The 26,538-nt window shown below is 44.3% G+C and overlaps 1 protein-coding gene across 2 annotated transcripts in view; it reads left to right on the top strand.

Moving 5' to 3' along the window:
- Positions 1 to 26,538, top strand: part of LOC128704985 (carbonic anhydrase 2) — a 383,971-nt gene that overhangs the window by 345,116 nt on the left and 12,317 nt on the right. Inside the window, exon 8 of one of the 2 annotated variants that reach the window (XM_053800202.2) lies at positions 10,835 to 11,067. The exons of the other annotated variant lie outside the window; for it this stretch is intronic. Coding sequence (XP_053656177.1) covers positions 10,835 to 10,951 — 117 coding nt within the window. The 3' untranslated portion in view covers positions 10,952 to 11,067. Of the gene's footprint in view, positions 1 to 10,834; positions 11,068 to 26,538 lie in introns of those variants that run through there. 2 annotated transcript variants of the gene reach the window in all.

Raw genomic sequence — 26,538 nt, 5'->3', positions numbered from 1 at the left:
TCAATGCCCAGCCTACTACCCATCAATGCCCAGCCTACTACCCATCAATGCCCAGCCTACTACCCATCAATGCCCAGCCTACTACCCATCAATGCCCAGCCTACTACCCATCAATGCCCAGCCTACTACCCATCAATGCCCAGCCTACTACCCATCAATGCCCAGCCTACTACCCATCCCAGCCTACTACCCATCAATGCCCAGCCTACTACCCATCAATGCCCAGCCTACTACCCATCAATGCCCAGCCTACTACCCATCAATGCCCAGCCTACTACCCATCAATGCCCAGCCTACTACCCATCAATGCCCAGCCTACTACCCATCAATGCCCAGCCTACTACCCATCAATGCCCAGCCTACTACCCATCAATGCCCAGCCTACTACCCATCAATGCCCAGCCTACTACCCATCAATGCCCAGCCTACTACCCATCAATGCCCAGCCTACTACCCATCAATGCCCAGCCTACTACCCATCAATGCCCAGCCTACTACCCATCAATGCCCAGCCTACTACCCATCAATGCCCAGCCTACTACCCATCAATGCCCAGCCTACTACCCATCAATGCCCAGCCTACTACCCATCAATGCCCAGCCTACTACCCATCAATGCCCAGCCTACTACCCATCAATGCCCAGCCTACTACCCATCAATGCCCAGCCTACTACCCATCAATGCCCAGCCTACTACCCATCAATGCCCAGCCTACTACCCATCAATGCCCAGCCTACTACCCATCAATGCCCAGCCTACTACCCATCAATGCCCAGCCTACTACCCATCAATGCCCAGCCTACTACCCATCAATGCCCAGCCTACTACCCATCAATGCCCAGCCTACTACCCATCAATGCCCAGCCTACTACCCATCAATGCCCAGCCTACTACCCATCAATGCCCAGCCTACTACCCATCAATGCCCAGCCTACTACCCATCAATGCCCAGCCTACTACCCATCAATGCCCAGCCTACTACCCATCAATGCCCAGCCTACTACCCATCAATGCCCAGCCTACTACCCATCAATGCCCAGCCTACTACCCATCAATGCCCAGCCTACTACCCATCAATCCCCAGCCTACTACCCATCAATGCCCAGCCTACTACCCATCAATGCTCAGCCTACTACCCATCAATGCCCAGCCTACTACCCATCAATGCCCAGCCTACTACCCATCAATGCCCAGCCTACTACCCATCAATGCCCAGCCTACTACCCATCAATGCCCAGCCTACTACCCATCAATGCCCAGCCTACTACCCATCAATGCCCAGCCTACTACCCATCAATGCCCAGCCTACTACCCATCAATGCCCAGCCTACTACCCATCAATGCCCAGCCTACTACCCATCAATGCCCAGCCTACTACCCATCAATGCCCAGCCTACTACCCATCAATGCCCAGCCTACTACCCATCAATGCCCAGCCTACTACCCATCAATGCCCAGCCTACTACCCATCAATGCCCAGCTACTACTACCCATCACTGCCCAGCCTACTACCCATCAATGCCCAGCCTACTACCCATCAATGCCCAGCCTACTACCCATCAATGCCCAGCCTACTACCCATCAATGCCCAGCCTACTACCCATCAATGCCCAGCCTACTACCCATCAATGCCCAGCCTACTACCCATCAGTGCCCAGCCTACTACCCATCAATGCCCAGCCTACTACCCATCAATGCCCAGCCTACTACCCATCAATGCCCAGCCTACTACCCATCAATGCCCAGCCTACTACCCATCAATGCCCAGCCTACTACCCATCAATGCCCAGCCTACTACCCATCAATGCCCAGCCTACTACCCATCAATGCCCAGCCTACTACCCATCAATGCCCAGCCTACTACCCATCAATGCCCAGCCTACTACCCATCAATGCCCAGCCTACTACCCATCAATGCCCCCTACTACCCTACTACCCATCAATGCCCAGCCTACTACCCATCAATGCCCAGCCTACTACCCATCAGTGCCCAGCCTACTACCCTTCAATGCCCAGCCTACTACCCATCAATGCCCAGCCTACTATCTGCCCACCCATCAATGCCCAGCCTACTACCCATCAATGCCCAGCCTACTACCCATCAATGCCCAGCCTACTAGCCCTACCCTTCAATGCCCAGCCTACTACCCATCAATGCCCAGCCTACTACCCATCAATGCCCAGCCTACTACCCATCAATGCCCAGCCTACTACCCATCAATGCCCAGCCTACTACCCATCAATGCCCAGCCTACTACCCATCAATGCCCAGCCTACTACCCATCAATGCCCAGTCTACTACCCATCAATGCCCAGCCTACTACCCATCAATGCCCAGCCTACTACCCATCAATGCCCAGCCTACTACCCATCAATGCCCAGCCTACTACCCATCAATGCCCAGCCTACTACCCATCAATGCCCAGTCTACTACCCATCAATGCCCAGTCTACTACCCATCAATGCCCAGCCTACTACCCATCAGTGCCCAGCCTACTACCCATCAATGCCCAGCCTACTACCCATCAATGCCCAGCCTACTACCCATCAATGCCCAGTCTACTACCCATCAATGCCCAGCCTACTACCCATCAATGCCCAGCCTACTACCCATCAATGCCCAGCCTACTACCCATCAATGCCCAGCCTACTACCCATCAATGCCCAGCCTACTACCCATCAATGCCCAGCCTACTACCCATCAATGCCCAGCCTACTACCCATCAATGCCCAGCTTACAGTTATTATGTTTTAATAACATAGAATAAGAAGTATTTATATATGTTAGTATATAACCAAAAATATATATATATATATACATCTCTCCTGCAATATATACATTGTTTTATTCTATCAATTTCGACGTTTCGAACGTTGAGTCGACATTTCGAACGTTGAGTCGACGTTTCGAACGTTGAGTCGACGTTTCGAACGTTGAGTCGACGTTTCGAACGTTGAGTCGACGTTTCGAACGTTGAGTCAACGTTCGATGTGTAATGCTCGTGGGGGAGCTGTAAACCCACAGGGGCCCCCCCCCACCAGGTGGGGTAACAGGTGGTGGTCAGGTTTGATCTGAGGGGGAGAGGGGCCACTCCACCACCCTGGATCAAGAGACCAGCCAGGGAGGGGCCACTCCACCACCCTGGATCAAGAGACCAGCCAGGGAGGGGCCACTCCACCACCCTGGATCAAGAGACCAGCCAGGGAGGGGAACACTGCATGATCTCAATACTAACACTATAATTATTGTGCATGAATTACCATAATTATTATTTTAATATTTAAGTTGCTTATAGCATCATTTATCAGTATAATAATTATTGAAAAAATGATAGAGCCAAAATGGGTAATATTATTATGATTATTATTATTATGATTATTATTATTATTATTATTATTATGATTATTATTATTATTATTATTATTATTATGATTATTATTATTATTATTATTATTATTATTATGATTATTATTATTATTATTATTATTATTATTATGATTATTATTATTATTATTATTATTATTATTATGATTATTATTATTATTATGATTATGATTATTATGATTATTATTATGATTATTATTATTATTATGATTATTATTATTATTATTATTATTATTATATTTTTATTATAATTATATTTGAGGGAAGTGCTAAACCTGGAAGGGTCATGCATCACATGGGGAGTTAAACGTAATCACATTTCGGTGAAACACTAAAGGTGGGGGAATGTAAGGGGGGTTGTTCCAATTTCTTGGATCAAGAGCCCCTTAATCGGCACAGTCGTGAAGGGTTAGATGGCCAGAATAACTCACGACCAACGACAGAGGCGGAGACGGACACTTCTGTTGTTTACCTGTTGCTTCCAGAGGTCGTTGCCCCCCCCTGGCCAGGTCCTGGATCAAGTTAATGATGGCCAGGTGCTGCATCAGGTCTCCTGATGGCCAAGTCCTACACCAGGTCTCCTGATGGCCAGGTGCAGCACCAGGTCTCCTGAAGGCCAGGTGCAGCACCACGTCTCCTGAAGGTCAGGTTCTGCACCACGTCTCCAGATGGCCAGGTGCTGTACCAGGTCTTCTGATGGCCAGATGCTGCACCAGGTCTCCTGATGGACAGGTGCTGCACCAGGTCTCCTGATGGACAGGTGCTGCACCAGGTCTCCTGATGGCCAGGTGCTGTACCAGGTCTCCTGATGGCCAGGTGCTGTACCAGGTCTCCTGATGGCCAGGTGCTGTACCAGGTCCCCTGATGGCCAGGTGCTGTACCAGGTCTCCTGATGGCCAGGTGCTGTACCAGGTCTCCTGATGGCCAGGTGCTGTACCAAGTCTCCTGATGGCCAGGTGCCGTACCAGGTCTCCTGAAGGCCAGGTGCAGCACCACGTCTCCTGAAGGCCAGGTTCTGCACCACGTCTCCAGATGGCCAGGTGCTGTATCAGCTCTCCTGATGGCCAGGTGCTGTACCAGCTCTCCTGATGGCCATGTGCTGTACCAGGTCCCCTGATGGTCAGGTGCTGCACCACGTCTCCTGATGGCCAGGTGCTGCACCACATCTGATGGACAGGTGCTGTACCAGGTCTCCTGATGGCCAGGTGCTGTACCAGGTCTCCTGATGGCCAGGTGCTGTACCAGGTCTCCTGATGGCCAGGTGCTGCACCACATCTTCTGATGGCCAGGTGCTGCACCAGGTCTCCTGATGTTAGTTAGTTTAATATGTTTATTATGCACCACATACCCATCCTGTGGGCGGTAGTCACCACATACCCATCCTGTGGGCGGTAGTCACCACATACCCATCCTGTGGGCGGTAGTCACCACATACCCATCCTGTGGGCGGTAGTCAAAAGTAGTCACCACATACAGAGGTACATAATTGGTCCAGGGACTGGACTCCAAAGTTTTGATAGCTGAGCAAGTTACAGAGGTAATGAACTCACAATTTACAAAGGTAATGAACTCACAATTTACAAAGGTAATGAACTCACAATAATGAACTCACAATTTACAAAGGTAATGAACTCCAGGTAAGTCTGGTCACAATCATGACAAGTTACAAAGGTATTTACAGATTACGGAGGTACGTAATGGGTCCAGGGACTGGGCCCCCAAAGTTTTGATAGCTGAACTAGGTACAAAGGTAATGAGTTCAGGTGCTGTATCAGGTCTGATGGCCAGGTGCAGCACCACGTCTCCTGATGGCCAGGTGCTGCACCACATCTTCTGATGGCCAGGTGCTGCACCAGGTCTCCTGATGGCCAGGTGCTGTATCAGGTCTCCTGATGGCCAGGTGCAGCACCACGTCTATTGATGGCCAGGTGCAGCACCACGTCTATTGATGACCGGGTGCTGCACCACGTCTCCTGATGGCCAGGTGCTGCACCACATCTGATAGCCAGGTGCTGTCCCAGGTCTCCTGATGGCCAGGTGCTGCACCATGTCTCTTGATGGCCAGGTCCTGCACCAGGTCTCCTGATGACCAGGTCCTGCACCAGGCCTCCTGTTGACCAGGTCCTGCACCAGGTCTCCTGATGGCCAGGTCCTGCACCAGGTCTCCTGATGGCTGTGTCCAACATCAGGTCTCCTGATGGCCAGGTCCTGCATCAGGTCTCCTGACGGCCATACCTACATTACATCTCTTGATGGTCAGGTCCTGCACCAGGTCTCTTGATGGTCAGGTCCTGCACCAGGTCTCCTGATGGCCAGATCCTGCACCAGGTCTCCTGATGGCCAGGTCCTGCACCAGGTCTCCTGATGACCAGGTGCAGCACCAGGTCTCCTGATGGCCAGGTCTTGCACCAGGTCTCCTGATGACCAGGTCCTGCACCAGGTCTCCTGATGACCAGGTCCTTCACCAGGTCTCCTGATGGCCAGGTCCTGCACCAGGTCTCCTGATGACCAGGTGCAGCACCAGGTCTGATGGCCAGGTCTCCTGATGACCAGGTCCTGCACCAGGTCTCCTGATGACCAGGTCCTGCACCAGGTCTCCTGATGACCAGGTCCTTCACCAGGTCTCCTGATGGCCAGGTCCTGCACCAGGTCTCCTGATGGCCAGGTCCTGCACCAGGTCTCCTGATGACCAGGTCCTACACCAGGTCTCCTGATGGCCAGGTCCTGCACCAGGTCTCCTGATGGCCAGGTCCTGCACCAGGTCTCCTGATGGCCAGGCCCTGCACCAGGTCTCCTGATGGCCAGGTCCTGCACCAGGTCTCCTGATGGCCAGGTCCTTCACCAGGTCTCCTGATGGCCAGGTCCTACACCAGGTCTCCCGATGGCCAGGTCCTGCACCAGGTTTCCTGATGGCCAGGTCCTGCACCTGGTCTCCTGATGGCCAGGTCCTGCACCTGGTCTCCTGATGGCTAGATCCTGCACCAGGTCTCCTAATGGCCAGGTCCTTCACCAGGTCTCCTGATGGCCAGGTCCTACACCAGGTCTCCCGATGGCCAGGTCCTGCACCAGGTTTCCTGATGGCCAGGTCCTGCACCTGGTCTCCTGATGGCCAGGTCCTGCACCTGGTCTCCTGATGGCTAGATCCTGCACCAGGTCTCCTGATGGCCAGGTCCTTCACCAGGTCTCCTGATGGCCAGGTCCTGCACCAGGTCTCCTGATGGCCAGGTCCTGCACCTGGTCTCCTGATGGCTAGATCCTGCACCTGGTCTCCTGATGGCTAGATCCTGCACCAGGTCTCCTGATGACCAGGTCTCCTGATGGCCAGGTCCTGCATCAGGTTTCCTGACGGCCATACCTGCATTACGTCACTTGATGGTCAGGTCCTGCACCAGGTCTTCTGATGGCCAGGTCCTGCACCAGGTCTCCTGATGGCCAGGTCCTGCACCAGGTCTCCTGATGACCAGGTCCTGCACCAGGCCTCCTGAGGACCAGGTCTCCTGATGGCCAGGTCCTGCACCAGGTCTCCTGATGACCAGGTCCTGCACCAGGTCTCCTGATGACCAGGTCCTGCACCAGGTCTCCTGATGGCCAGGTCCTGCACCAGGTCTCCTGATGGCCAGGTCCTGCACCAGGTCTCCTGATGGCCAGGTCCTGCACCAGGTCTCCTGATGGCCAGGTCCTGCACCAGGTCTCCTGATGGCCAGGTCCTGCACCAGGTCTCCTGATGGCCAGGTCCTGCACCAGGTCTCCTGATGGCCAGGTCTTGCACCAGGTCTCCTGATGGCCAGGTCTTGCACCAGGTCTCCTGATGGCCAGGTCCTGCACCAGGTTTCCTGATGGCCAGGTCCTACACCAGGTCTCCTGGTGCAGAACCTGTACCAGGTCTCCTGATGGCTAGGTCCTGCACCAGGTCTCCTGATGGCCAGGTCCTTCACCAAGTCTCCTGATGGCCAGGTCCTTCACCAAGTCTCCTGATGGTCAGGTCCTGCACCAGGTCTCCTGATGGCCAGGTCTTGCACCAGGTCTCCTGATGGCTAGGACCTGTACCAGGTCTCCTGATGGCCAGGTCCTGCACCAGGTCTCCTGATGGCCAGGTCCTGCACCAGGTCTCCTGATGGCCAGGTCCTGCACCAGGTCTCCTGATGGCCAGGTCCTGCAACAGGTCTCCTGATGGCCAGGTCCTGCAACAGGTCTCCTGATGGCCAGGTCCTGCAACAGGTCTCCTGATGGCCAGGTCCTTCACCAAGTCTCCTGATGGCCAGGTCCTTCACCAAGTCTCCTGATGGTCAGGTTCTACACCTGTTCTCCTGATGGCCAGGTCCTGCACCAGGTCTCCTGATGGCCAGGTCTTGCACCAGGTCTCCTGATGGCTAGGACCTGTACCAGGTCTCCAGATGGCCAGGTCCTTCAAGTCTCCTGATGGCTAGGACCTGTACCAGGTCTCCTGATGGCCAGGTCCTTCACCAAGTCTCCTGATGGTCAGGTTCTACACCTGTTCTCCTGATGGCCAGGTCCTGCACCAGGTCTCCTGATGGCCAGGTCCTGCACCAGGTCTCCTGATGGCCAGGTCCTGCACCAGGTCTCCTGATGGCCAGGTCCTTCACCAGGTCTCATGATGGCCAGTGCCTTGCACCTGGTCTCCTGATGGCCAGGTCCTACACCAGGTCTCCTGGTGCAGAACCTGTACCAGGTCTCCTGGTGCAGAACCTGTACCAGGTCTCCTGATGGCAAGGTTCTGCACCAGGTTTCCTGATGGCCAGGTCCTGCACCAGGTCTCCTGATGGCCAGGTCCTGTACCAGGTCTCCTGGTGCAGAACCTGTACCAGGTCTCCTGATGGCTAGGTCCTGCACCAGGTCTCCTGATGACCAGGTCCTGCACCAGGTCTCCTGATGGCTAGGTCCTGGACCAGGTCTCCTGACAGCATAGTTAACCAAAAACCAGAAATCCTTTATTAATTATGCTGTGCCCACACAGAGGATTTAATCACGTCATACAGAAGTTTACCTGAGCAGAGTACCTGAGTACACACAGGTCGGCCTCAACTTATGATGGGTTTACCTTACGGTAAACTCATTAATTATGAGTTGCACATGATAAATATGTCACTGAATAAACAATTACTATAATTATCTAAATGACAGTGTTGAAAATTCAACAAATGAAGACAAGTTGTGAACCTGTCACTTTCCAAAGTAATTACTGCCGCACCGCTGTAAATGTGGATTATTGTGAGCTGAGGAACACCTGTGCTAGTAGTAGTAGTAGTGGTAGTAGTAATGTTGGTGGTGGTAGTAGTAACAGTAATGGTAGTAGCAGTAAGAGCAATAATGGTAGCAGTAAGAGTAATGGTAGTAGTAGTAGTAGTGGCAGTAATAGCAATAATAGTAGTAACAGTAATGGTAGTAGTAGTAGTGGCAGTAATAGTAGTAGTAATAGTAGCAGTAATAGCAATAATAGTAGCAGTAACAGTAGTAGTAATAGTAGCAGTAATAGCAATAATAGTAGCAGTAACAGTAGTAGTAATAGTAGCAGTAATAGCAATAATAGTAGCAGTAACAGTAGTAGTAATAGTAGCAGTAATAGCAATAATAGTAGCAGTAAGAGTAATGGTAGTAGTAGTAGTAGCAGTAACAGTAGTAGTAATAGTAGCAGTAATAGCAATAATAGTAGCAGTAACAGTAGTAGTAATAGTAGCAGTAATAGCAATAATAGTAGCAGTAACAGTAGTAGTAATAGTAGCAGTAATAGCAATAATAGTAGCAGTAACAGTAGTAGTAATAGTAGCAGTAATAGCAATAATAGTAGCAGTAACAGTAATGGTAGTAGTAGTAGTAGCAGTAACAGTAGTAGTAATAGTAGCAGTAATAGCAATAATAGTAGCAGTAACAGTAGTAGTAATAGTAGCAGTAATAGCAATAATAGTAGCAGTAACAGTAGTAGTAATAGTAGCAGTAATAGCAATAATAGTAGCAGTAACAGTAGTAGTAATAGTAGCAGTAATAGCAATAATAGTAGCAGTAACAGTAGTAGTAATAGTAGCAGTAATAGCAATAATAGTAGCAGTAACAGTAGTAGTAATAGTAGCAGTAATAGCAATAATAGTAGCAGTAACAGTAGTAGTAATAGTAGCAGTAATAGCAATAATAGTAGCAGTAACAGTAGTAGTAATAGTAGCAGTACTAGTGGTAATAGTAGTGTTAGTAGCAAAAGTAGTGGGAGTAGTGGTAGTTGTGGTAGTGGTGGTAGTAGTAGTAGTGGTGGTAGTACTAATGGTGGTGGTGATAGAAATAGTAACCATAGTATTAGTAGTAGTAATGGTAGAGATAGTAATAGTAGTAGTGGTAGCAATGGTGGTGATAGTGGTGGTAGTAGTAGTAATGGTAGTGGTAGTGATGGTAGTGGTAGTGATGGTAATGGTAGTGATGGTAGTGATAGTAATGGTGGTGGTAGTAGTAGTAGTAATGGTAGTGGTAATAATAGTAGTAATAGCAGTGATAGTACAAGTGTTGTGAGATAGGTTGGGTGTGAGTCGGACACACCAACACAGTGTTACAATGGTCTCCAGAATGGGTAATATCCTGTGGGTCAACAATTTACATATACCACAACTCCTGCATCTTCGATGGAGTGCGTTACTGACGGCAATTAGGCCAGCCTCTATATACATTCTCGTTGTCATAAATCTTTCCCCTAGCAATTACTACAGCCTCACTGAACTTCTTGAGGTGTCCACCATTGTCTGCGTGTTGGACACATACGTTTATATGGTAATCATGGTTGCAGGTGATCTCGTTCTCCCTGATCCAAATATCCAGAGATCTCGCTGACTTCCTGCATCAGGGGCAGATCTATCAAAATAATGAAGGGGCCCTTGAAGCCACACTGTTTTAAAAATTTTGGGTCTACTGTATGAGAAGGGGTTGTGAAGGGGCCCCATAACAGCTCCAGCTTCATGGCCCCCAGAAATGTAGGTCTCCCACTGCCCTACATACTGTATATACACAATACCATGTAGGGGAGGCGGCAGGGTATATGTGGGGGAGACAGCAAGATCTATGTATAATTCTGGTTCATCCCTCCAAGATTACCAGCTGGATGTATATAATTACCAGCTGGATGTATATAATTACCAGCTGGATATATGTAATTACCAGCTGACTACCAAAACAAAGGAAAATATGCTTATTTATTAAGATGCATTTTTGCATTTGATATTAAAAATACGCCGTTTTTACATCCTTTTCATGCCGGTAGTCACTCCAAGTTACTTTTCATTACTATTTATTTAAGGTTTTAAGTGTCAGTACTATTAAGGTTATAGATATAAGGTTATAGGCAAGTTGTTTTCTCTCGACTGCCGACATTACATTGTAAGTGAAGGAGGTCGTCTCATGTTTGCCATTAACTATGTCACTGCCAGTTGTGTTACCACCACTTTCTTGCTGCAGGTATTTGCCAATTTTGCTCGAAGTGCCGGTTTGGTGACACAGCCTCACCGGGGCCCAAGCGGACCACGCCACCGCCATCGTGGCCCACCGCCTCATGGCCAAAGGAGGAGGAGCTAACTCTCCATCTGTATGCAGAAAAAATGCACAAATGCTGTGCTCTGTGGACATTCCAAACTCACGGTCATTTTGAAATGTCATTTACTCCAAAAATTACCTATATAAAAAATCTGGAATGGTGATAAGTCATTATCCTCAGTGTGCCTGGAGCTGCACCAGCTTGGTGCCCGGGGTATCAACCTGCCAAGAGGGCACATGAGCATGTAACACAGAAGCTTTATGTCAGATTTTGATCAGGCTTAAGCTCCCTCAAGTCAGACTTGATGAACTGCTGAGTGGGTGGAGTTGGAACCCATGGCAAGCAACCCCTAAAATTCCAGGCTAGTGTACTACAGGTGTACTACATAAAGGAGCTTCTTAAGAAAGCTTACTGAAGCTTAATCCTGAACAATATTTCAGTTACAATACTATCTGTGTCTGTGTTACTGAGCTGTGACCAGCTTGACCAGCTTATTCAATATCCACAAATATCATGATTTTATCTGCTTGATGCAGGTAACTCTCAGCTTAATGAGATTTATTCGAGGATTCGCTTTGCATATGGTTAATCCGTTGGATTTGCTTCGCCTACGGTTAATCCATTTGATCTGCTTCATCTACAGTTACTGTATCCGATTCACTTCGCCTACAGCTAATCCAGTTAATCCGTTGTTTTTGCTTATGGCTTCATTTCGCACAATGCATTTCCCAAGCTCACTACCAACCCCCCACTTGGTATGTGGTTTTTTGTGGGGTTTATTTGGTTTAATCAAGGAATTGCTTGGCCCAAAATTGGTCTCCTGGTTTTGCTTAGCATTTCTCTCTCCGATTTTTTTTTCCACACACCGGCCATCTCCCACCGAGGCAGTGACCCGAAAACTTAGAAATGAACGTTTTTCGTCTTTTTACATTTAGTAATGTATACAGCAGAAGGTGCTACTAGCACCTTTGGTCCTGGCATTTAGAAATGTATACAGTAGAAGGTGCTACTAGCACCTTTGGTCCTGGCATTTAGAAATGTATACAGCAGAAGGTGCTACTAGCACCTTTGGTCCTGGCATTTAGAAATGTATACAGTAGAAGGTGCTACTAGCACCTTTGGTCCTGGCATTTAGAAATGTATACAGCAGAAGGCACTACTAGCACCTTTGGTCCTGGCATTTAGAAATGTATACAGTAGAAGGCACTACTAGCACCTTTGGTCCTGGCATTTAGAAATGTATACAGTAGAAGGCACTACTAGCACCTTTGGTCCTGGCATTTAGAAATGTATACAGTAGAAGGCACTACTAGCACCTTTGGTCCTGGCATTTAGAAATGTATACAAGAGAAGGTGTTACTAGCACCTTGATGCCAGCATTTTAGTCGCTTCTCTGAAATTGCATTCCTCAATGGAGAAGTGCTAAACCAAAAAGGGCCATACAATGCCTCACAGATGCAAAATAATCAGGCTTGGCCCAAGGACGGGAAGGCTTAGAATCAAGAGTCCTTGACTTAACATCAAGAAACTCACCTCATGAAGGGTATTGGCCCCTTGCCTAAACTGTCCACCAATCTTCCACTCAGTATCAACAATACTTCCACAACTTTCTTTTAAGCTAGTGCTGTAAATTTTGCTTTGAATCATATCTAAAAATTCAATGGATACATTCTACACAGTGGTAATTTCCTTTTATCGTGAATATTTTATTTCCTTAACCACTACCTCCAGTGGTGTGTTAGGGATAATAAAGCTTGTGATTTATAAAGCATCTTGTGAGCTTTAGTAGTTAAGCTTGTATCGCGACTATCATATGGCTTAGAAAGCTTGAAGTGCCTAATACTAACATGGTTACATTAGACATTTTGAAAAAGTGATCAATATTCTCATTATTATAATTAATATTACCACTCTTGTACTCCAACAGCACATCAAATCATAAAACATATCTCCAGTCCCTTATAATAATTTTCCTCATGCCTGTTGGATGTTTAAGCCCCATTCTCCAAAACCCTCCTTTGTGCCATCCTTTCAACCCTTCCTGAGTTATCCCCTACACGACTCAAGACGTGTATATAACTGGTTCACGAATTAAAGACTTGTGCAATACTTGGGTATCGTGACTATGGAAAAACCTGATGGAATGATCACATCGACTCCAAGTGGAGGGACCGATTACCTTGTGATCTTCAAGAACCATTCTTTTCTGTATTGGACTGAGGAGGCTGCTTGTTGGCAAAACACTTCCACAATTAAAGATACCCAAGTGTTGCACAATTGTCTAATTTACCCACAACTGGAAAAAAAAAAAAAACTGACCAGTTGGTCAAGTGGTTAACGCACTGGCCTGTGAGATTAAGGTCACTCCTGCCCTGAATTTAAATCTCACCTGTTCTGTGGGTTTGTAGCACCTTCCTGGAGGGCTGGTTGTTGCCTACTAACCTACAGGCATCAGCCACAAGACTTGTATTAAAATCACCTTACACAGCCTACCAAACCCACCTTACACACAGCCTACTGAAATCACCTTACACACAGCCCATGTAAATCCCTTTACACAGAGCCTACCTAAATCCCCTTACACAGAGCCTACCTAAATCCCCTTACACAGAGCCTAACTAAATCCCTTTACACAGAGCCTACCTAAATCCCCTTACACAGAGCCTACCTAAATCCCCTTACACAGAGCCTACCTAAATCCCCTTACACAGAGCCTACCTAAATCCCCTTACACAGAGCCTACCTAAATCCCCTTACACAGAGCCTACCTAAATCCCCTTACACAGAGCCTACCTAAATCTCCTTACACAGAGCCTACCTAAATCCCCTTACACAGAGCCTACCTAAATCCCCTTACACAGAGCCTACCTAAACCCCCTTACACAGAGCCTAACTAAATCCCTTTACACAGAGCCTACCTAAATCCCCTTACACAGAGCCTACCTAAATCCCCTTACACAGAGCCTACCTAAATCCCCTTACACAGAGCCTACCTAAATCCCCTTACACAGAGCCTACCTAAATCCCCTTACACAGAGCCTACCTAAATCCCCTTACACAGAGCCTACCTAAATCCCCTTACACAGAGCCTACCTAAATCCCCTTACACAGAGCCTACCTAAATCCCCTTACACAGAGCCTACCTAAATCCCCTTACACAGAGCCTACCTAAATCCCCTTACACAGAGCCTACCTAAATCCCCTTACACAGAGCCTACCTAAATCCCCTTACACAGAGCCTACCTAAATCACCTTACACAGAGCCTACCTAAATCCCCTTACACAGAGCCTACCTAAATCCCCTTACACAGAGCCTACCTAAATCTCCTTACACAGAGCCTACCTAAATCCCCTTACACAGAGCCTACCTAAATCCCCTTACACAGAGCCTACCTAAATCTCCTTACACATAACCTACGAAAACTGCTATCAAGAACATTTCAAACATATAATCTTCCAACACCTTCCCGTGTGCTTGTTCCATAAGTCGTTCCAACATTTGCTTGGGTTATATTTATCATGCATCTGCTTTGTTGCTTCCACCCATGACAGTCCCAATACATTAACCAGTCTACAGTCTTGTGAGTCTACCAGTATTTATATATCAATATATGTACAGTGTGTGTATATATATATTTATATTCACAAACACTAATCTCAGGTCAAAGAAGACTCGAACCTACAAACCTTGGAACAAGGTCCGCAGTGCTGTACCACCATACCACACTGGTCCAATACCTTGGCGTCCAGCTAACGCTAGATGTTTTGGTCCAAGGCAGTCAGCCTTCAGGCAGGTGGTTTCCAGCTTTTCATCTCATTGATCTGCGATTAATGTTTGTGAATATTTCACCTGTTCTGCGAATTCTTAACATACATACATACAATATATATAATATATATACATATATATATAGTGTTAGAGTGTTCAGCAGAAGTTTGTGGTTACAGGAAAGTGGGTGCAGGAGGGAAGAGGAGCGATTGGTGGAATGATGATGTAAAGAGAGTAGTAAGGGAGAAAAAGTTAGCATATGAGAAGTTTTTACAAAGTAGAAGTGATGCAAGGAGGGAAGAGTATATGGAGAAAAAGAGAGAAGTTAAGAGAGTGGTGAAGCAATGTAAAAAGAGAGCAAATGAGAGAGTGGGTGAGATGTTATCAACAAATTTTGTTGAAAATAAGAAAAAGTTTTGGAGTGAGATTAACAAGTTAAGAAAGCCTAGAGAACAAATGGATTTGTCAGTTAAAAATAGGAGAGGAGAGTTATTAAATGGAGAGTTAGAGGTATTGGGAAGATGGAAGGAATATTTTGAGGAATTGTTAAATGTTGATGAAGATAGGGAAGCTGTGATTTCGTGTATAGGGCAAGGAGGAATAACATCTTGTAGGAGTGAGGAAGAGCCAGTTGTGAGTGTGGGGGAAGTTCGTGAGGCAGTAGGTAAAATGAAAGGGGGTAAGGCAGCCGGGATTGATGGGATAAAGATAGAAATGTTAAAAGCAGGTGGGGATATAGTTTTGGAGTGGTTGGTGCAATTATTTAATAAATGTATGGAAGAGGGTAAGGTACCTAGGGATTGGCAGAGAGCATGCATAGTTCCTTTGTATAAAGGCAAAGGGGATAAAAGAGAGTGCAAAAATTATAGGGGGATAAGTCTGTTGAGTGTACCTGGTAAAGTGTATGGTAGAGTTATAATTGAAAGAATTAAGAGTAAGACGGAGAATAGGATAGCAGATGAACAAGGAGGCTTTAGGAAAGGTAGGGGGTGTGTGGACCAGGTGTTTACAGTGAAACATATAAGTGAACAGTATTTAGATAAGGCTAAAGAGGTCTTTGTGGCATTTATGGATTTGGAAAAGGCGTATGACAGGGTGGATAGGGGGGCAATGTGGCAGATGTTGCAAGTGTATGGTGTAGGAGGTAGGTTACTGAAAGCAGTGAAGAGTTTTTACGAGGATAGTGAGGCTCAAGTTAGAGTATGTAGGAAAGAGGGAAATTTTTTCCCAGTAAAAGTAGGCCTTAGACAAGGATGTGTGATGTCACCGTGGTTGTTTAATATATTTATAGATGGGGTTGTAAGAGAAGTAAATGCGAGGGTCTTGGCAAGAGGCGTGGAGTTAAAAGATAAAGAATCACACACAAAGTGGGAGTTGTCACAGCTGCTCTTTGCTGATGACACTGTGCTCTTGGGAGATTCTGAAGAGAAGTTGCAGAGATTGGTGGATGAATTTGGTAGGGTGTGCAAAAGAAGAAAATTAAAGGTGAATACAGGAAAGAGTAAGGTTATGAGGATAACAAAAAGATTAGGTGATGAAAGATTGAATATCAGATTGGAGGGAGAGAGTATGGAGGAGGTGAACGTATTCAGATATTTGGGAGTGGACGTGTCAGCGGATGGGTCTATGAAAGATGAGGTGAATCATAGAATTGATGAGGGAAAAAGAGTGAGTGGTGCACTTAGGAGTCTGTGGAGACAAAGAACTTTGTCCTTGGAGGCAAAGAGGGGAATGTATGAGAGTATAGTTTTACCAACGCTCTTATATGGGTGTGAAGCGTGGGTGATGAATGTTGCAGCGAGGAGAAGGCTGGAGGCAGTGGAGATGTCATGTCTGAGGGCAATGTGTGGTGTGAATATAATGCAGAGAATTCGTAGTTTGGAAGTTAGGAGGAGGTGCGGGATTACCAAAACTGTTGTCCAGAGGGCTGAGGAAGGGTTGTTGAGGTGGTTCGGACATGTAGAGAGAATGGAGCGAAACAGAATGACTTCAAGAGTGTATCAGTCTGTAGTGGAAGGAAGGCGGGGTAGGGGTCGGCCTAGGAAGGGTTGGAGGGAGGGGGTAAAGGAGGTTTTGTGTGCGAGGGGCTTGGACTTCCAGCAGGCATGCGTGAGCGTGTTTGATAGGAGTGAATGGAGACAAATGGTTTTTAATACTTGACGTGCTGTTGGAGTGTGAGCAAAGTAACATTTATGAAGGGATTCAGGGAAACCGGCAGGCCGGACTTGAGTCCTGGAGATGGGAAGTACAGTGCCTGCACTCTGAAGGAGGGGTGTTAATGTTGCAGTTTAAAAACTGTAGTGTAAAGCACCCTTCTGGCAAGACAGTGATGGAGTGAATGATGGTGAAAGTTTTTCTTTTTCGGGCCACCCTGCCTTGGTGGGAATCGGCCGGTGTGATAATAAAAAAAAAATAAAAAAAAATATATATATACATATATATATAAATATATATATATATATACATTATATATATATATATATATATATATATATATAAATATATATATATATATATATATATATATATATATATATATATATATATATATATATATATATATATATATATATATATATATACATATTATATATATATATGGAGATGGGAAGTACAGTGATGGCACTCTGAAGGAGGGGTGTTAATGCAGCAGTTTTATAACTGTAGTGTAAGCATGTCTTTGGCAAGACAGTGATGGAGTGAATGATGGTGAAAGTTTTTTCTTTTCAGGCCACCCTGCCTTGGTGGGAAACAGCTGATGTGTAAATAAATAAATATATATACATTATATATATATATATATATATATATATATATATATATATATATATATATATATATATATATATATATATATATATATATATATATAGGGTAGGGGTCGGCCTAGGAAAAGTTGGAGGGAGGGGGTAAAGGAGGTTTTGTGTGCGAGGGGCTTGGACTTCCAGCAGGCATGCATGAGCGTGTTTGATAGGAGTGAATGGAGACAAATGGTTTTTAATACTTGACGTGCTGTTGGAGTGTGAGCAAAGTAACATTTATGAAGGGGTTCAGGGAAACCGGCAGGCCGGACTTGAGTCCTGGAGATGGGAAGTAGAGTGCCTGCACTCTGAAGGAGGGGTGTTAATGTTGCAGTTTAAAAACTGTAGTGTAAAGCACCCTTCTGGCAAGACAGTGATGGAGTGAATGATGGTGAAAGTTTTTCTTTTTCGGGCCACCCTGCCTTGGTGGGAATCGGCCAGTGTGATAATAAAAAAAAAAAATTATATATATATATATATATATATATATATATATAAACACTGATCTCTGGCTGAAGGAGACTCGAACCTACGAACCTTGGAACAAGGTACGCAGTGCTTTACCAATCTACCCACACTAGACAATACCTTGGAGTCCAGCTTGTGCTAGACTTTGATCCAAGGCAGCCAGCTTTCAGGGAGAAGGCTTACAGCTTTTCATCTCATCCCCTGCATGCATCAGCCTTACTAGAGATATTAATATCTCTAGTACGGCTAGAGATATTACTAGAGATATTAATATCTTTAGTAAGGCTGATGCATGCAGGGGATGAGATGAAAAACTGTAAGCCTTCTCCCTGAAAGCTGGCTGCCTTGGATCAAAGTCTAGCGTAAGCTGGACGCCAAGGTATTGTCCAGTGTGGTGAGAATGGTAAAGCACTGCGTACCTTGTTCCATGGTTCGTAAGTTCGAGTCTCCTTCAGCCAGAGATCAGTGTTTGTGTATATTTCGCCTGCTCTTGTGAATTCCTTGCATATACAATATATATATGTGTGTGTGTGCAATAACCGCAAACAAGTGATACAAGGTGCAAAACAACCACAGAGGGAGTGGAATGACAGCTCTAGGCCTTTTGTGTTGCAATCACCTTATCTTCAGGAGCTTGCAATGTTGCAGAAATAGAGTAGGAAGTCCAGGTACATTGGTTCAAGGGAGCGACTCTACCTAGAATGTTAATTGTGTTGAATGCAACGTGAAAGGCCTAGAGCCATCACTCAACTTCCCCTGTTGCTGTTCTGTGTACATATATATACACACACATTATATGGTTCTATAATTTTGTTTCCTAAGTAAATAATCAAAATTATAAAAATTTAGATGGAACAATGTTGATACCTGGAGTGAGAATAATATGAATCTATTAAAATATATATTACTCAAGTGCTAAATTTAACTGACCAATTTAAAAATTATTATATTCTTGGGAAGTGGTAAACTGGTATGGGGGTCGTACAGTATCTGGTGAGTGGAATATCATTCAGGTTTGATCTGAGGAAGGGGAGGGGGTCGCTCCACTGCTCTGGATGAAGAGCCCTTCATCGGCACCAAAGGTTGACACACAAAGAACTAATTTATATTGTAAAAACAATTTGAATTTTTTCGTAAATTTTTATGTTGTATAATTTTTTTTTTTCAACAAGTTGGCCGTCTCCCACCGAGGCAGGGTGACCCAAAAAAGAAAGAAAATCCCCAAAAAGAAAATACTTTCATCATTCAACACTTTCACCACACTCACACATTATCACTGTTTTTGCAGAGGTGCTCAGAATACAACAGTTTAGAAGCATACACATATAAAGATACACAACATATCCCTCCAAACTGCCAATATCCCAAACCACTCCTTTAAAGTGCAGGCATTGTACTTCCCATTTCCAGGACTCAAGTCTGACTATATGAACATAACCGGTTTCCCTGAATCCCTTCACTAAATATTACCCTGCTCACACTCCAACAGATCGTCAGGTCCCAAGTATCATTCGCCTCCATTCACTCCTATCTAACACGCTCATGCACGCTTGCTGGAAGTCCAAGCCCCTAGCCCACAAAACCTCCTTTACCCCCTCTTTCCAACCCTTTCGAGGACGACCCCTACCCCTCCTTCCTTCCCCTATAGATTTATATGCTTTCCATGTCATTCTACTTTGATCCATTCTCTCTAAATGACCAAACCACCTCAACAACCCCTCTTCTGCCCTCTGACTAATGCTTTTATTAACTCCACACCTTCTCCTAATTTCCACACTCCGAATTTTCTGCATAATATTTACACCACACATTGCCCTTAGACAGGACATCTCCACTGCCTCCAACCGTCTCCTCGCTGCTGCATTTACCACCCAAGTTTCACATCCATATAAGAGTGTTGGTACTACTATACTTTCATACATTCCCTTCTTTGCCTCCATAGATAACGTTTTTTGACTCCACATGTACCTCAATGCACCACTCACCTTTTTTCCCTCATCAATTCTATGATTAACCTCATCCTTCATAAATCCATCCGCCGACACGTCAACTCCCAAGTATCTGAAAACATTCACTTCTTCCATACTCCTCCTCCCCAATTTGATATCCAATTTTTCTTTATCTAAATCATTTGATACCCTCATCACCTTACTCTTTTCTATATTCACTTTCAACTTTCTACCTTTACACACATTCTCAAACTCATCCACTAACCTTTGCAATTTTTCTTTAGAATCTCCCATAAGCACAGTATCATCATCAAAAAGTAACTGTGTCAATTCCCATTTTGAATTTGATTCCCCATAATTTAATCCCACCCCTCCCCCGAACACCCTAGCATTTACTTCTTTTACAACCCCATCTATAAATATATTAAACAACCATGGTGACATTATACATCCCTGTCTAAGACCTACTTTTACCGGGAAGTATTCTCCCTCTCTTCTACACACCCCTAACCTGAGCCTATCCTCATAAAAGCTCTTTACAGCATTTAGTAACTTATCACCTATTCCATATACTTGCAACATCTGCCACATTGCTCCTCTATCCACTCTATCATATGCCTTTTCTAAATCCATAAATGCAATAAAAACTTCCCTACCTTTATCTAAATACTGTTCACATATATGCTTCAATGTAAACACTTGATCTACACATCCCCTACCCACTCTGAAGCCTCCTTGCTCATCCGCAATCCTACATTCTGTCTTACCTCTAATTCTTTCAATTATAACCCTTCTGTATACTTTTCCTGGTATACTCAGTAAACTTATTCCTCTATAATTTTTACAATCTCTTTTGTCCCCTTTCCCTTTATATAAAGGGACTATACATGCTCTCTGCCAATCCCTAGGTACCTTCCCCTCTTTCATACATTTATTAACCCTTCACCGCGCAAGGGGTCCGAAAATTTGAAATTCGAACTGAACTCCCTATGGTGGATAGAGTAACTCAATACAAGGTCACTGATCCCATATAAATTGATTTCTGATGGTTAGTTTTCGAGCAATTGCCAATCTCCGAAGACCGAAAATATTAGGCCGCCCCCGACAAAGTGATTAAAAAATTTTATGTTGCAAACTTGCAATTGTTAATAAAACACACCAAAACAATTTTTTAAATTTAATATACAAACAGACAATATAAAAAACATAAATGGAACTTGTATCAAAACATTTTTTAATTGTTACAAAAATAAAAAAAGGAAGCAAATATCAACAATGCCAAATTGCAAAGTGATGCAAGTTTCAATCCCTATATTCCTGAGATTCATTTGGAAGACCAATGATTCTATATTGCTAATTGGCAAGATGGAAGTCTGTGAAACAATTTCTATCAGTCTTTATGCACAGATTTACTTTGCATACACTACAGACGAATGACGATGTTACCGTTTTTTTCGAGGTGCTGCAATACTTGCAAGTAAACGGCCTTTGCCCTGCCATTGGGAAGTGCATTAGAGTAATGTCTTTCCTAACACTGTCATCAGGCATTTCTGTACGTGTTCCCCTCCCAGGTTTCACTATGCCAACACCATTGGAAGTACATGGTGAATTAGTTGGTGAAGGTCTTGGAGTTGTTCTTAGGATGCTCCCTCTAAGGTTTTGTCCTTTAGACCTTGCAATTTCAGAGATAGAATTCCTGAAATACTTCAGTTGCATACACTTTTGCTTTATTGCTCGAGAATCACGGCAATAAAGCAGCCATGCATTCACAACAGCAAGATCAATAATATAGGCAAATAGCCGCATGTACCAACGTTTTGATTTCATTGGTGTTTTGTAGAGATGCACCAACATGTTGCTTTTGTCAATACCTCCCATGTTTGCATTATAGTTCTTGATGACTGCAGGGCACGATATTTTCTCTTTCCTCTTTGTACCCTTGTTATATCTCTCAACAAGACTCATGGGCTCGACCCCAATATCAGTTGTCACTAAAGTCACAACTTTGGTGTCCTTCCATCGTACAACAAGGACACCATCATTGTTGTTGAAGCAAAAATTGCCCCTGACCACACTGTTTTTTTTCCATTTGTTTGATAGGCACCAGATGTGGCTTACCACATCTATTGTCACGTACTGTTCCAGTGTATCTGCAGTTATACTTATCTCTTAGTAGCTTGACCAAAGGCATACTTGAAAAGAAATTGTCAGCATAGATTGCTGATGTGTTTGTCTTGTTCATAGTTTGTGCAAGTACCAGAACAATCTTTGTACTTATTGGAAGTTTAGATTCTTCCTGTGGCAGCTGTATGGGATGTGTGTCAAAAGTTGTTGTGCCTTGATACATGAGTATATCATGTATGAGTCCATCTTGACTTGCACGACAAAAAAGTTTGAAACCCCACTTATCTGGTTTTGTTTTGATGTACTGCCTTAGGTTTCCAGCAGTTTTACCCTTGAAACCAACCATGACTTCATCAATAGATTGCTTGGGTGTAGCTGGAATTTTCAAGCAAGCATTAGTTAGTTCAGTGTAAAGAGGCCTTACTTTGTAGAATCTGTCATTATCCTTTTTTGTGTTGTCATTGAAATGAATATGACTTCTAAGGTACCTAAACCTCTTAGACGCCATGCTATCTGCAACCTGTGGGCTCCTAAAAGCAGCTTTCCAATAGTCTTCGAGGGATGGTAGTGGAGCAATACCCATGAACAACAAAATACCTATGAACCTCATGATCTCTTCAGAATCTGTTGAAAAAGTATTATTTACGTCTTGTTGCCTTGTATACAAATTTGTTTGATATGCTATGTTATCTATCATGGCTGGAGTAACGAACATACGAAAATACTCATATGGAGACCTAATTGCAAGAGGCTTTTCATGTTCATATGCCGGCAAAGGATCATTTTGAATGTCATCTACGGTCCACTGAGATGAAACTTGAAGAGCAATATTCTCATGGATCTCTTCCTCATCCGGGTATTCCTCAATCCTAAAAGTTTTCTTTTTCCTCATTACTTTCTGCTTTTTGGCTGGCCTTTGTTTCCTTTCTTCCTCCTCCTCATCATCACTTGACATCTCTGCATCCTGTGCATGCGGTGGCAAGTATTCATCACCACTATCCAGCAATTCTGGTTCGTCTACCTCTGGTTCCGAGTCACTGTCTTCAGAAACGCAGATATACCTCGACCTGCTGGTCGACTGCTCCCCATAAAACAGCCTCTCATGGAACTGGAAGGACAATAGAAACCTCCTGTATAAATCCAGACCACTACAGAGTTCATATATGCAATTGAAAATTTTGTATAAATATTTATTTGACTATAATTGGACATTCCCGGAAACTCGGGCAATACCGAAATAATTCGGACTAAAATGCTTGCACTTTTTTCAACTGCATGCTACACTCATATTATGCTTCACACGGACTTTAGGTATATATCAAAATATGCCTAAACTATTCATGTAAGCACTAAACACAACAATCAGTACTTACCGACATTGTAGAATGTATAATCCAAGAGTAGATTAGTAATGGTGGAGGGAAAAATGCGTGTGTGTTCGAAGCCAAGCCGCCAGTGTTTATATTTTGATCTCTCAACCAATGGGAAGGCGGCAGAAGCGAACTGTACTTAGCTGAAGAGACTCAGGGAAGGCTTGTGATTGGTTGGAACTAAAGAACGGGAAGCTGGCCGCGCGGGGCGCGAAGTATGACACGCGCCAAAAACACGTAATCAATACCGAATTTTTTCGGCCAAACACGACAAAGGGTTAAACAAAAGTACCATCCACTCCAACACTATATCCCCCCCTGCTTTTAACATTTCTGTCATGATCCCATCAGTTCCAGCTGCTTTACCCCCTTTCATTCTACGTAATGCCTCACGTACCTCCACCACACTTACATTCTGCTCTTCTTCACTCCTAAAAGATGGTATACCTCCCTGGCCAGTGCATGAAATTACTGGTGTGAAAAATTAAACCAGTTGATTCAGGTGTGAAAAATCAAACCAATTACTTTAGGTGCAAAAAATTAAACCAGTTGAATTGGGTACAAAAAATTAAACCAGTTGATTCAGGTACGAAAAAAAAATCTCATTTGATATGTTTAAAGCATTAATGTACATATAAATCCCCTTAACATTACAGTATACACATCAAGGGTATATACACCGAAAGCTGTATGTCTCAGTGTATATATATAATGAGGCTTTAATACATATTTTAGCTTTGTAAAGCATATATAAACAATGTACATGTATATACAGTGTATATAGAGAGAGTACAGAAGGCAGGACATCCTTGAAGACAGTAGTAGTAGTATCAGTGGTAGTAGTTAGTTAACAGATATTAGTAGTACACCTACCATCCGACTTAGGACCTGCTCGACATACGACCACTCGACTTACGTCTGTGTTTTTTGTGTTTGTGTTGTACACAGTGTTTATCCTAAACCTTACAGTATAAAATACAGTACTAACAGCATAAAAAGTAAAGTAAAAAATGAAATACCAAAATAAAACAATAAAATGAAGTCATTACAAAAATGTGATGTTGATATTCAGTAGTAAGGTTCAACTTACGTCCATTTTGACTTACGACAGGTTGGTCGGAACCAAGCTCGGTCGTAAGTCAGATGGTAGGTGTACTACTACAGTGGATCCTCAGTATTCGAAGTTAATTCGTTCCAGAAGGCTGTTTGAGTGCCGATGTGTTCGAGTGCCAAACAAATTTTTCCCAACCAATTTTCTTTTTGGTTGGCTGTTATCACTAATCTTCTTAGGCCCCATGATGACTTATTTATACAAATAATATAAAAAAATGCTAAAAAATGCGAAGAAACACAAATTAGTTTACAGTGAAGTTCTGGCAGGTCGTGTTTGTTTGGTTGAGTGCCGAGCAAATGGGTCAACTACCAAGCGATTTTTTTTACCGAACAAAGCATTCAAATACTGAATTGTTCGAGTAGGGAGCTGTTCAAATACCGAAGTTTCACTGTACTACTATTAGCACTACTACTACTACACTTATTAACCTTTAGTGTAATAGATTAGACAGACTTTAAACTTCAATAAACCAATATTCATGGGTAAGCACTAAAACCAGTGATAACCTATACTATTGTATTGCATCAAACTTATATTATTAATCATTTTTTATCTCATTTCAACAAAACAATTAAAAATTCACTTATAAATACATTGAAAATGACATACAACAGATTTTTCCTCTAATATATTTGTCAGCTGCAAATTATTTTAGTGTAAGGTTGATAAAGTCATACGTCTGGCAGTGAACATCTGGGGGGGACTGCAGCTCTGCAGCTCCTATGGACGAGCTGCCACTGACTATACCCATGAGTTTTTCTGTTTACACAAATCAATTTTATAGGCTAGGAGCTGTTACCCTACTAATTCCCATCTCCACCCCTCCTTCAGAGTACAGGCACTGCCCTTCCATCTCCACCCCTCCTTCAGAGTACAGGCACTGCCCTTCCCATCTCCACCCCTCCTTCAGAGTGCAGGCACTGCCCTTCCCATCTCCACCCCTCCTTCAGAGTACAGGCACTGCCCTTCCCATCTCCACCCCTCCTTCAGAGTACAGGCACTGCCCTTCCCATCTCCACCCCTCCTTCAGAGTACAGGCACTGCCCTTCCCATCTCCACCCCTCCTTCAGAGTACAGGCACTGCCCTTCCCATCTTCACCCCTCCTTCAGAGTGCAGGCACTGTACTTCCCACCTCCAGGACTCAAGTCTGGCTAACCGATTTCCGTGAATTCAATTCAAAGTTTATTCTCTATAGGATTACAATGCTGAGTTTACAGAATTTGGTTATTGTGTGGGTTACATGTAGTAAAATAATAATTGCAGAGTGTACCACTAGAACACCTAGCATGGCTAGGCATTTCGGGCAGACTTAAATTAAATCTTAAGTTTAAAATATTACAAAATTATGAGGTAAGTTGGTATTATGGCTAAGTGACTAAATACTAGTTTGTGAGTTTAGCAATGTGAATGTTTTTGTTTTGGCACTATACATAGTTTCAGTATTGGAGTATCACAGGCCAACTTATGACTAGTTAACATTCATTATTTTGAGATTGAGATTGAGATTTCTGTTTATGGTCAAATGGGTGAGTGAGTGTAAGTGTTAACCACCAGGTGGAATTCGTGTAATTAGTTGACAGGGTGTATCAGGGAGATAAGATGTTTTCTGATGGTAGCTTTGAAGGTGATGAATGTGTCTGCAGTTTTAGAATTTTCAGGAAGGGTGTTCCAGATTTTAGGGCCTTTGACATACATTGAATTTTTGTAAAGGTTTAGTCGGACACGGGGAATGTCATAGAGATGTTTGTGTCTGGTGTTGTGCCTGTGGGTTCTGTCACAACTATCAAGAAAGTGTTTTAGGTCAAGGTTAATATTGGAATTTAAGGTCCTGTAGATGTAGATTGCACAGTAGTAAGTGTGGATGTACTGAACAGGGAGTAAGTTTAGATCTATGAAGAGTGGGGGGGGCGTGTTGCCAGGGATGGGATTTAGTGATTATTCTTACTGTGGCTTTTTGTTGGGTTATTATTGGCTTTAGGTGTGTTGCTGCAGTAGAACCCCAAGCACAGATAGCATAGGTGAGGTATGGATA

This window comes from Cherax quadricarinatus, chromosome 97, assembly GCF_038502225.1.
Source record: "Cherax quadricarinatus isolate ZL_2023a chromosome 97, ASM3850222v1, whole genome shotgun sequence".
Classification (NCBI taxonomy): Eukaryota; Metazoa; Arthropoda; class Malacostraca; order Decapoda; family Parastacidae; genus Cherax; species Cherax quadricarinatus.
The sequence above is the reverse complement of the archived record's forward strand: the minus strand, read 5'-3'. Positions and strand labels throughout refer to the sequence as shown.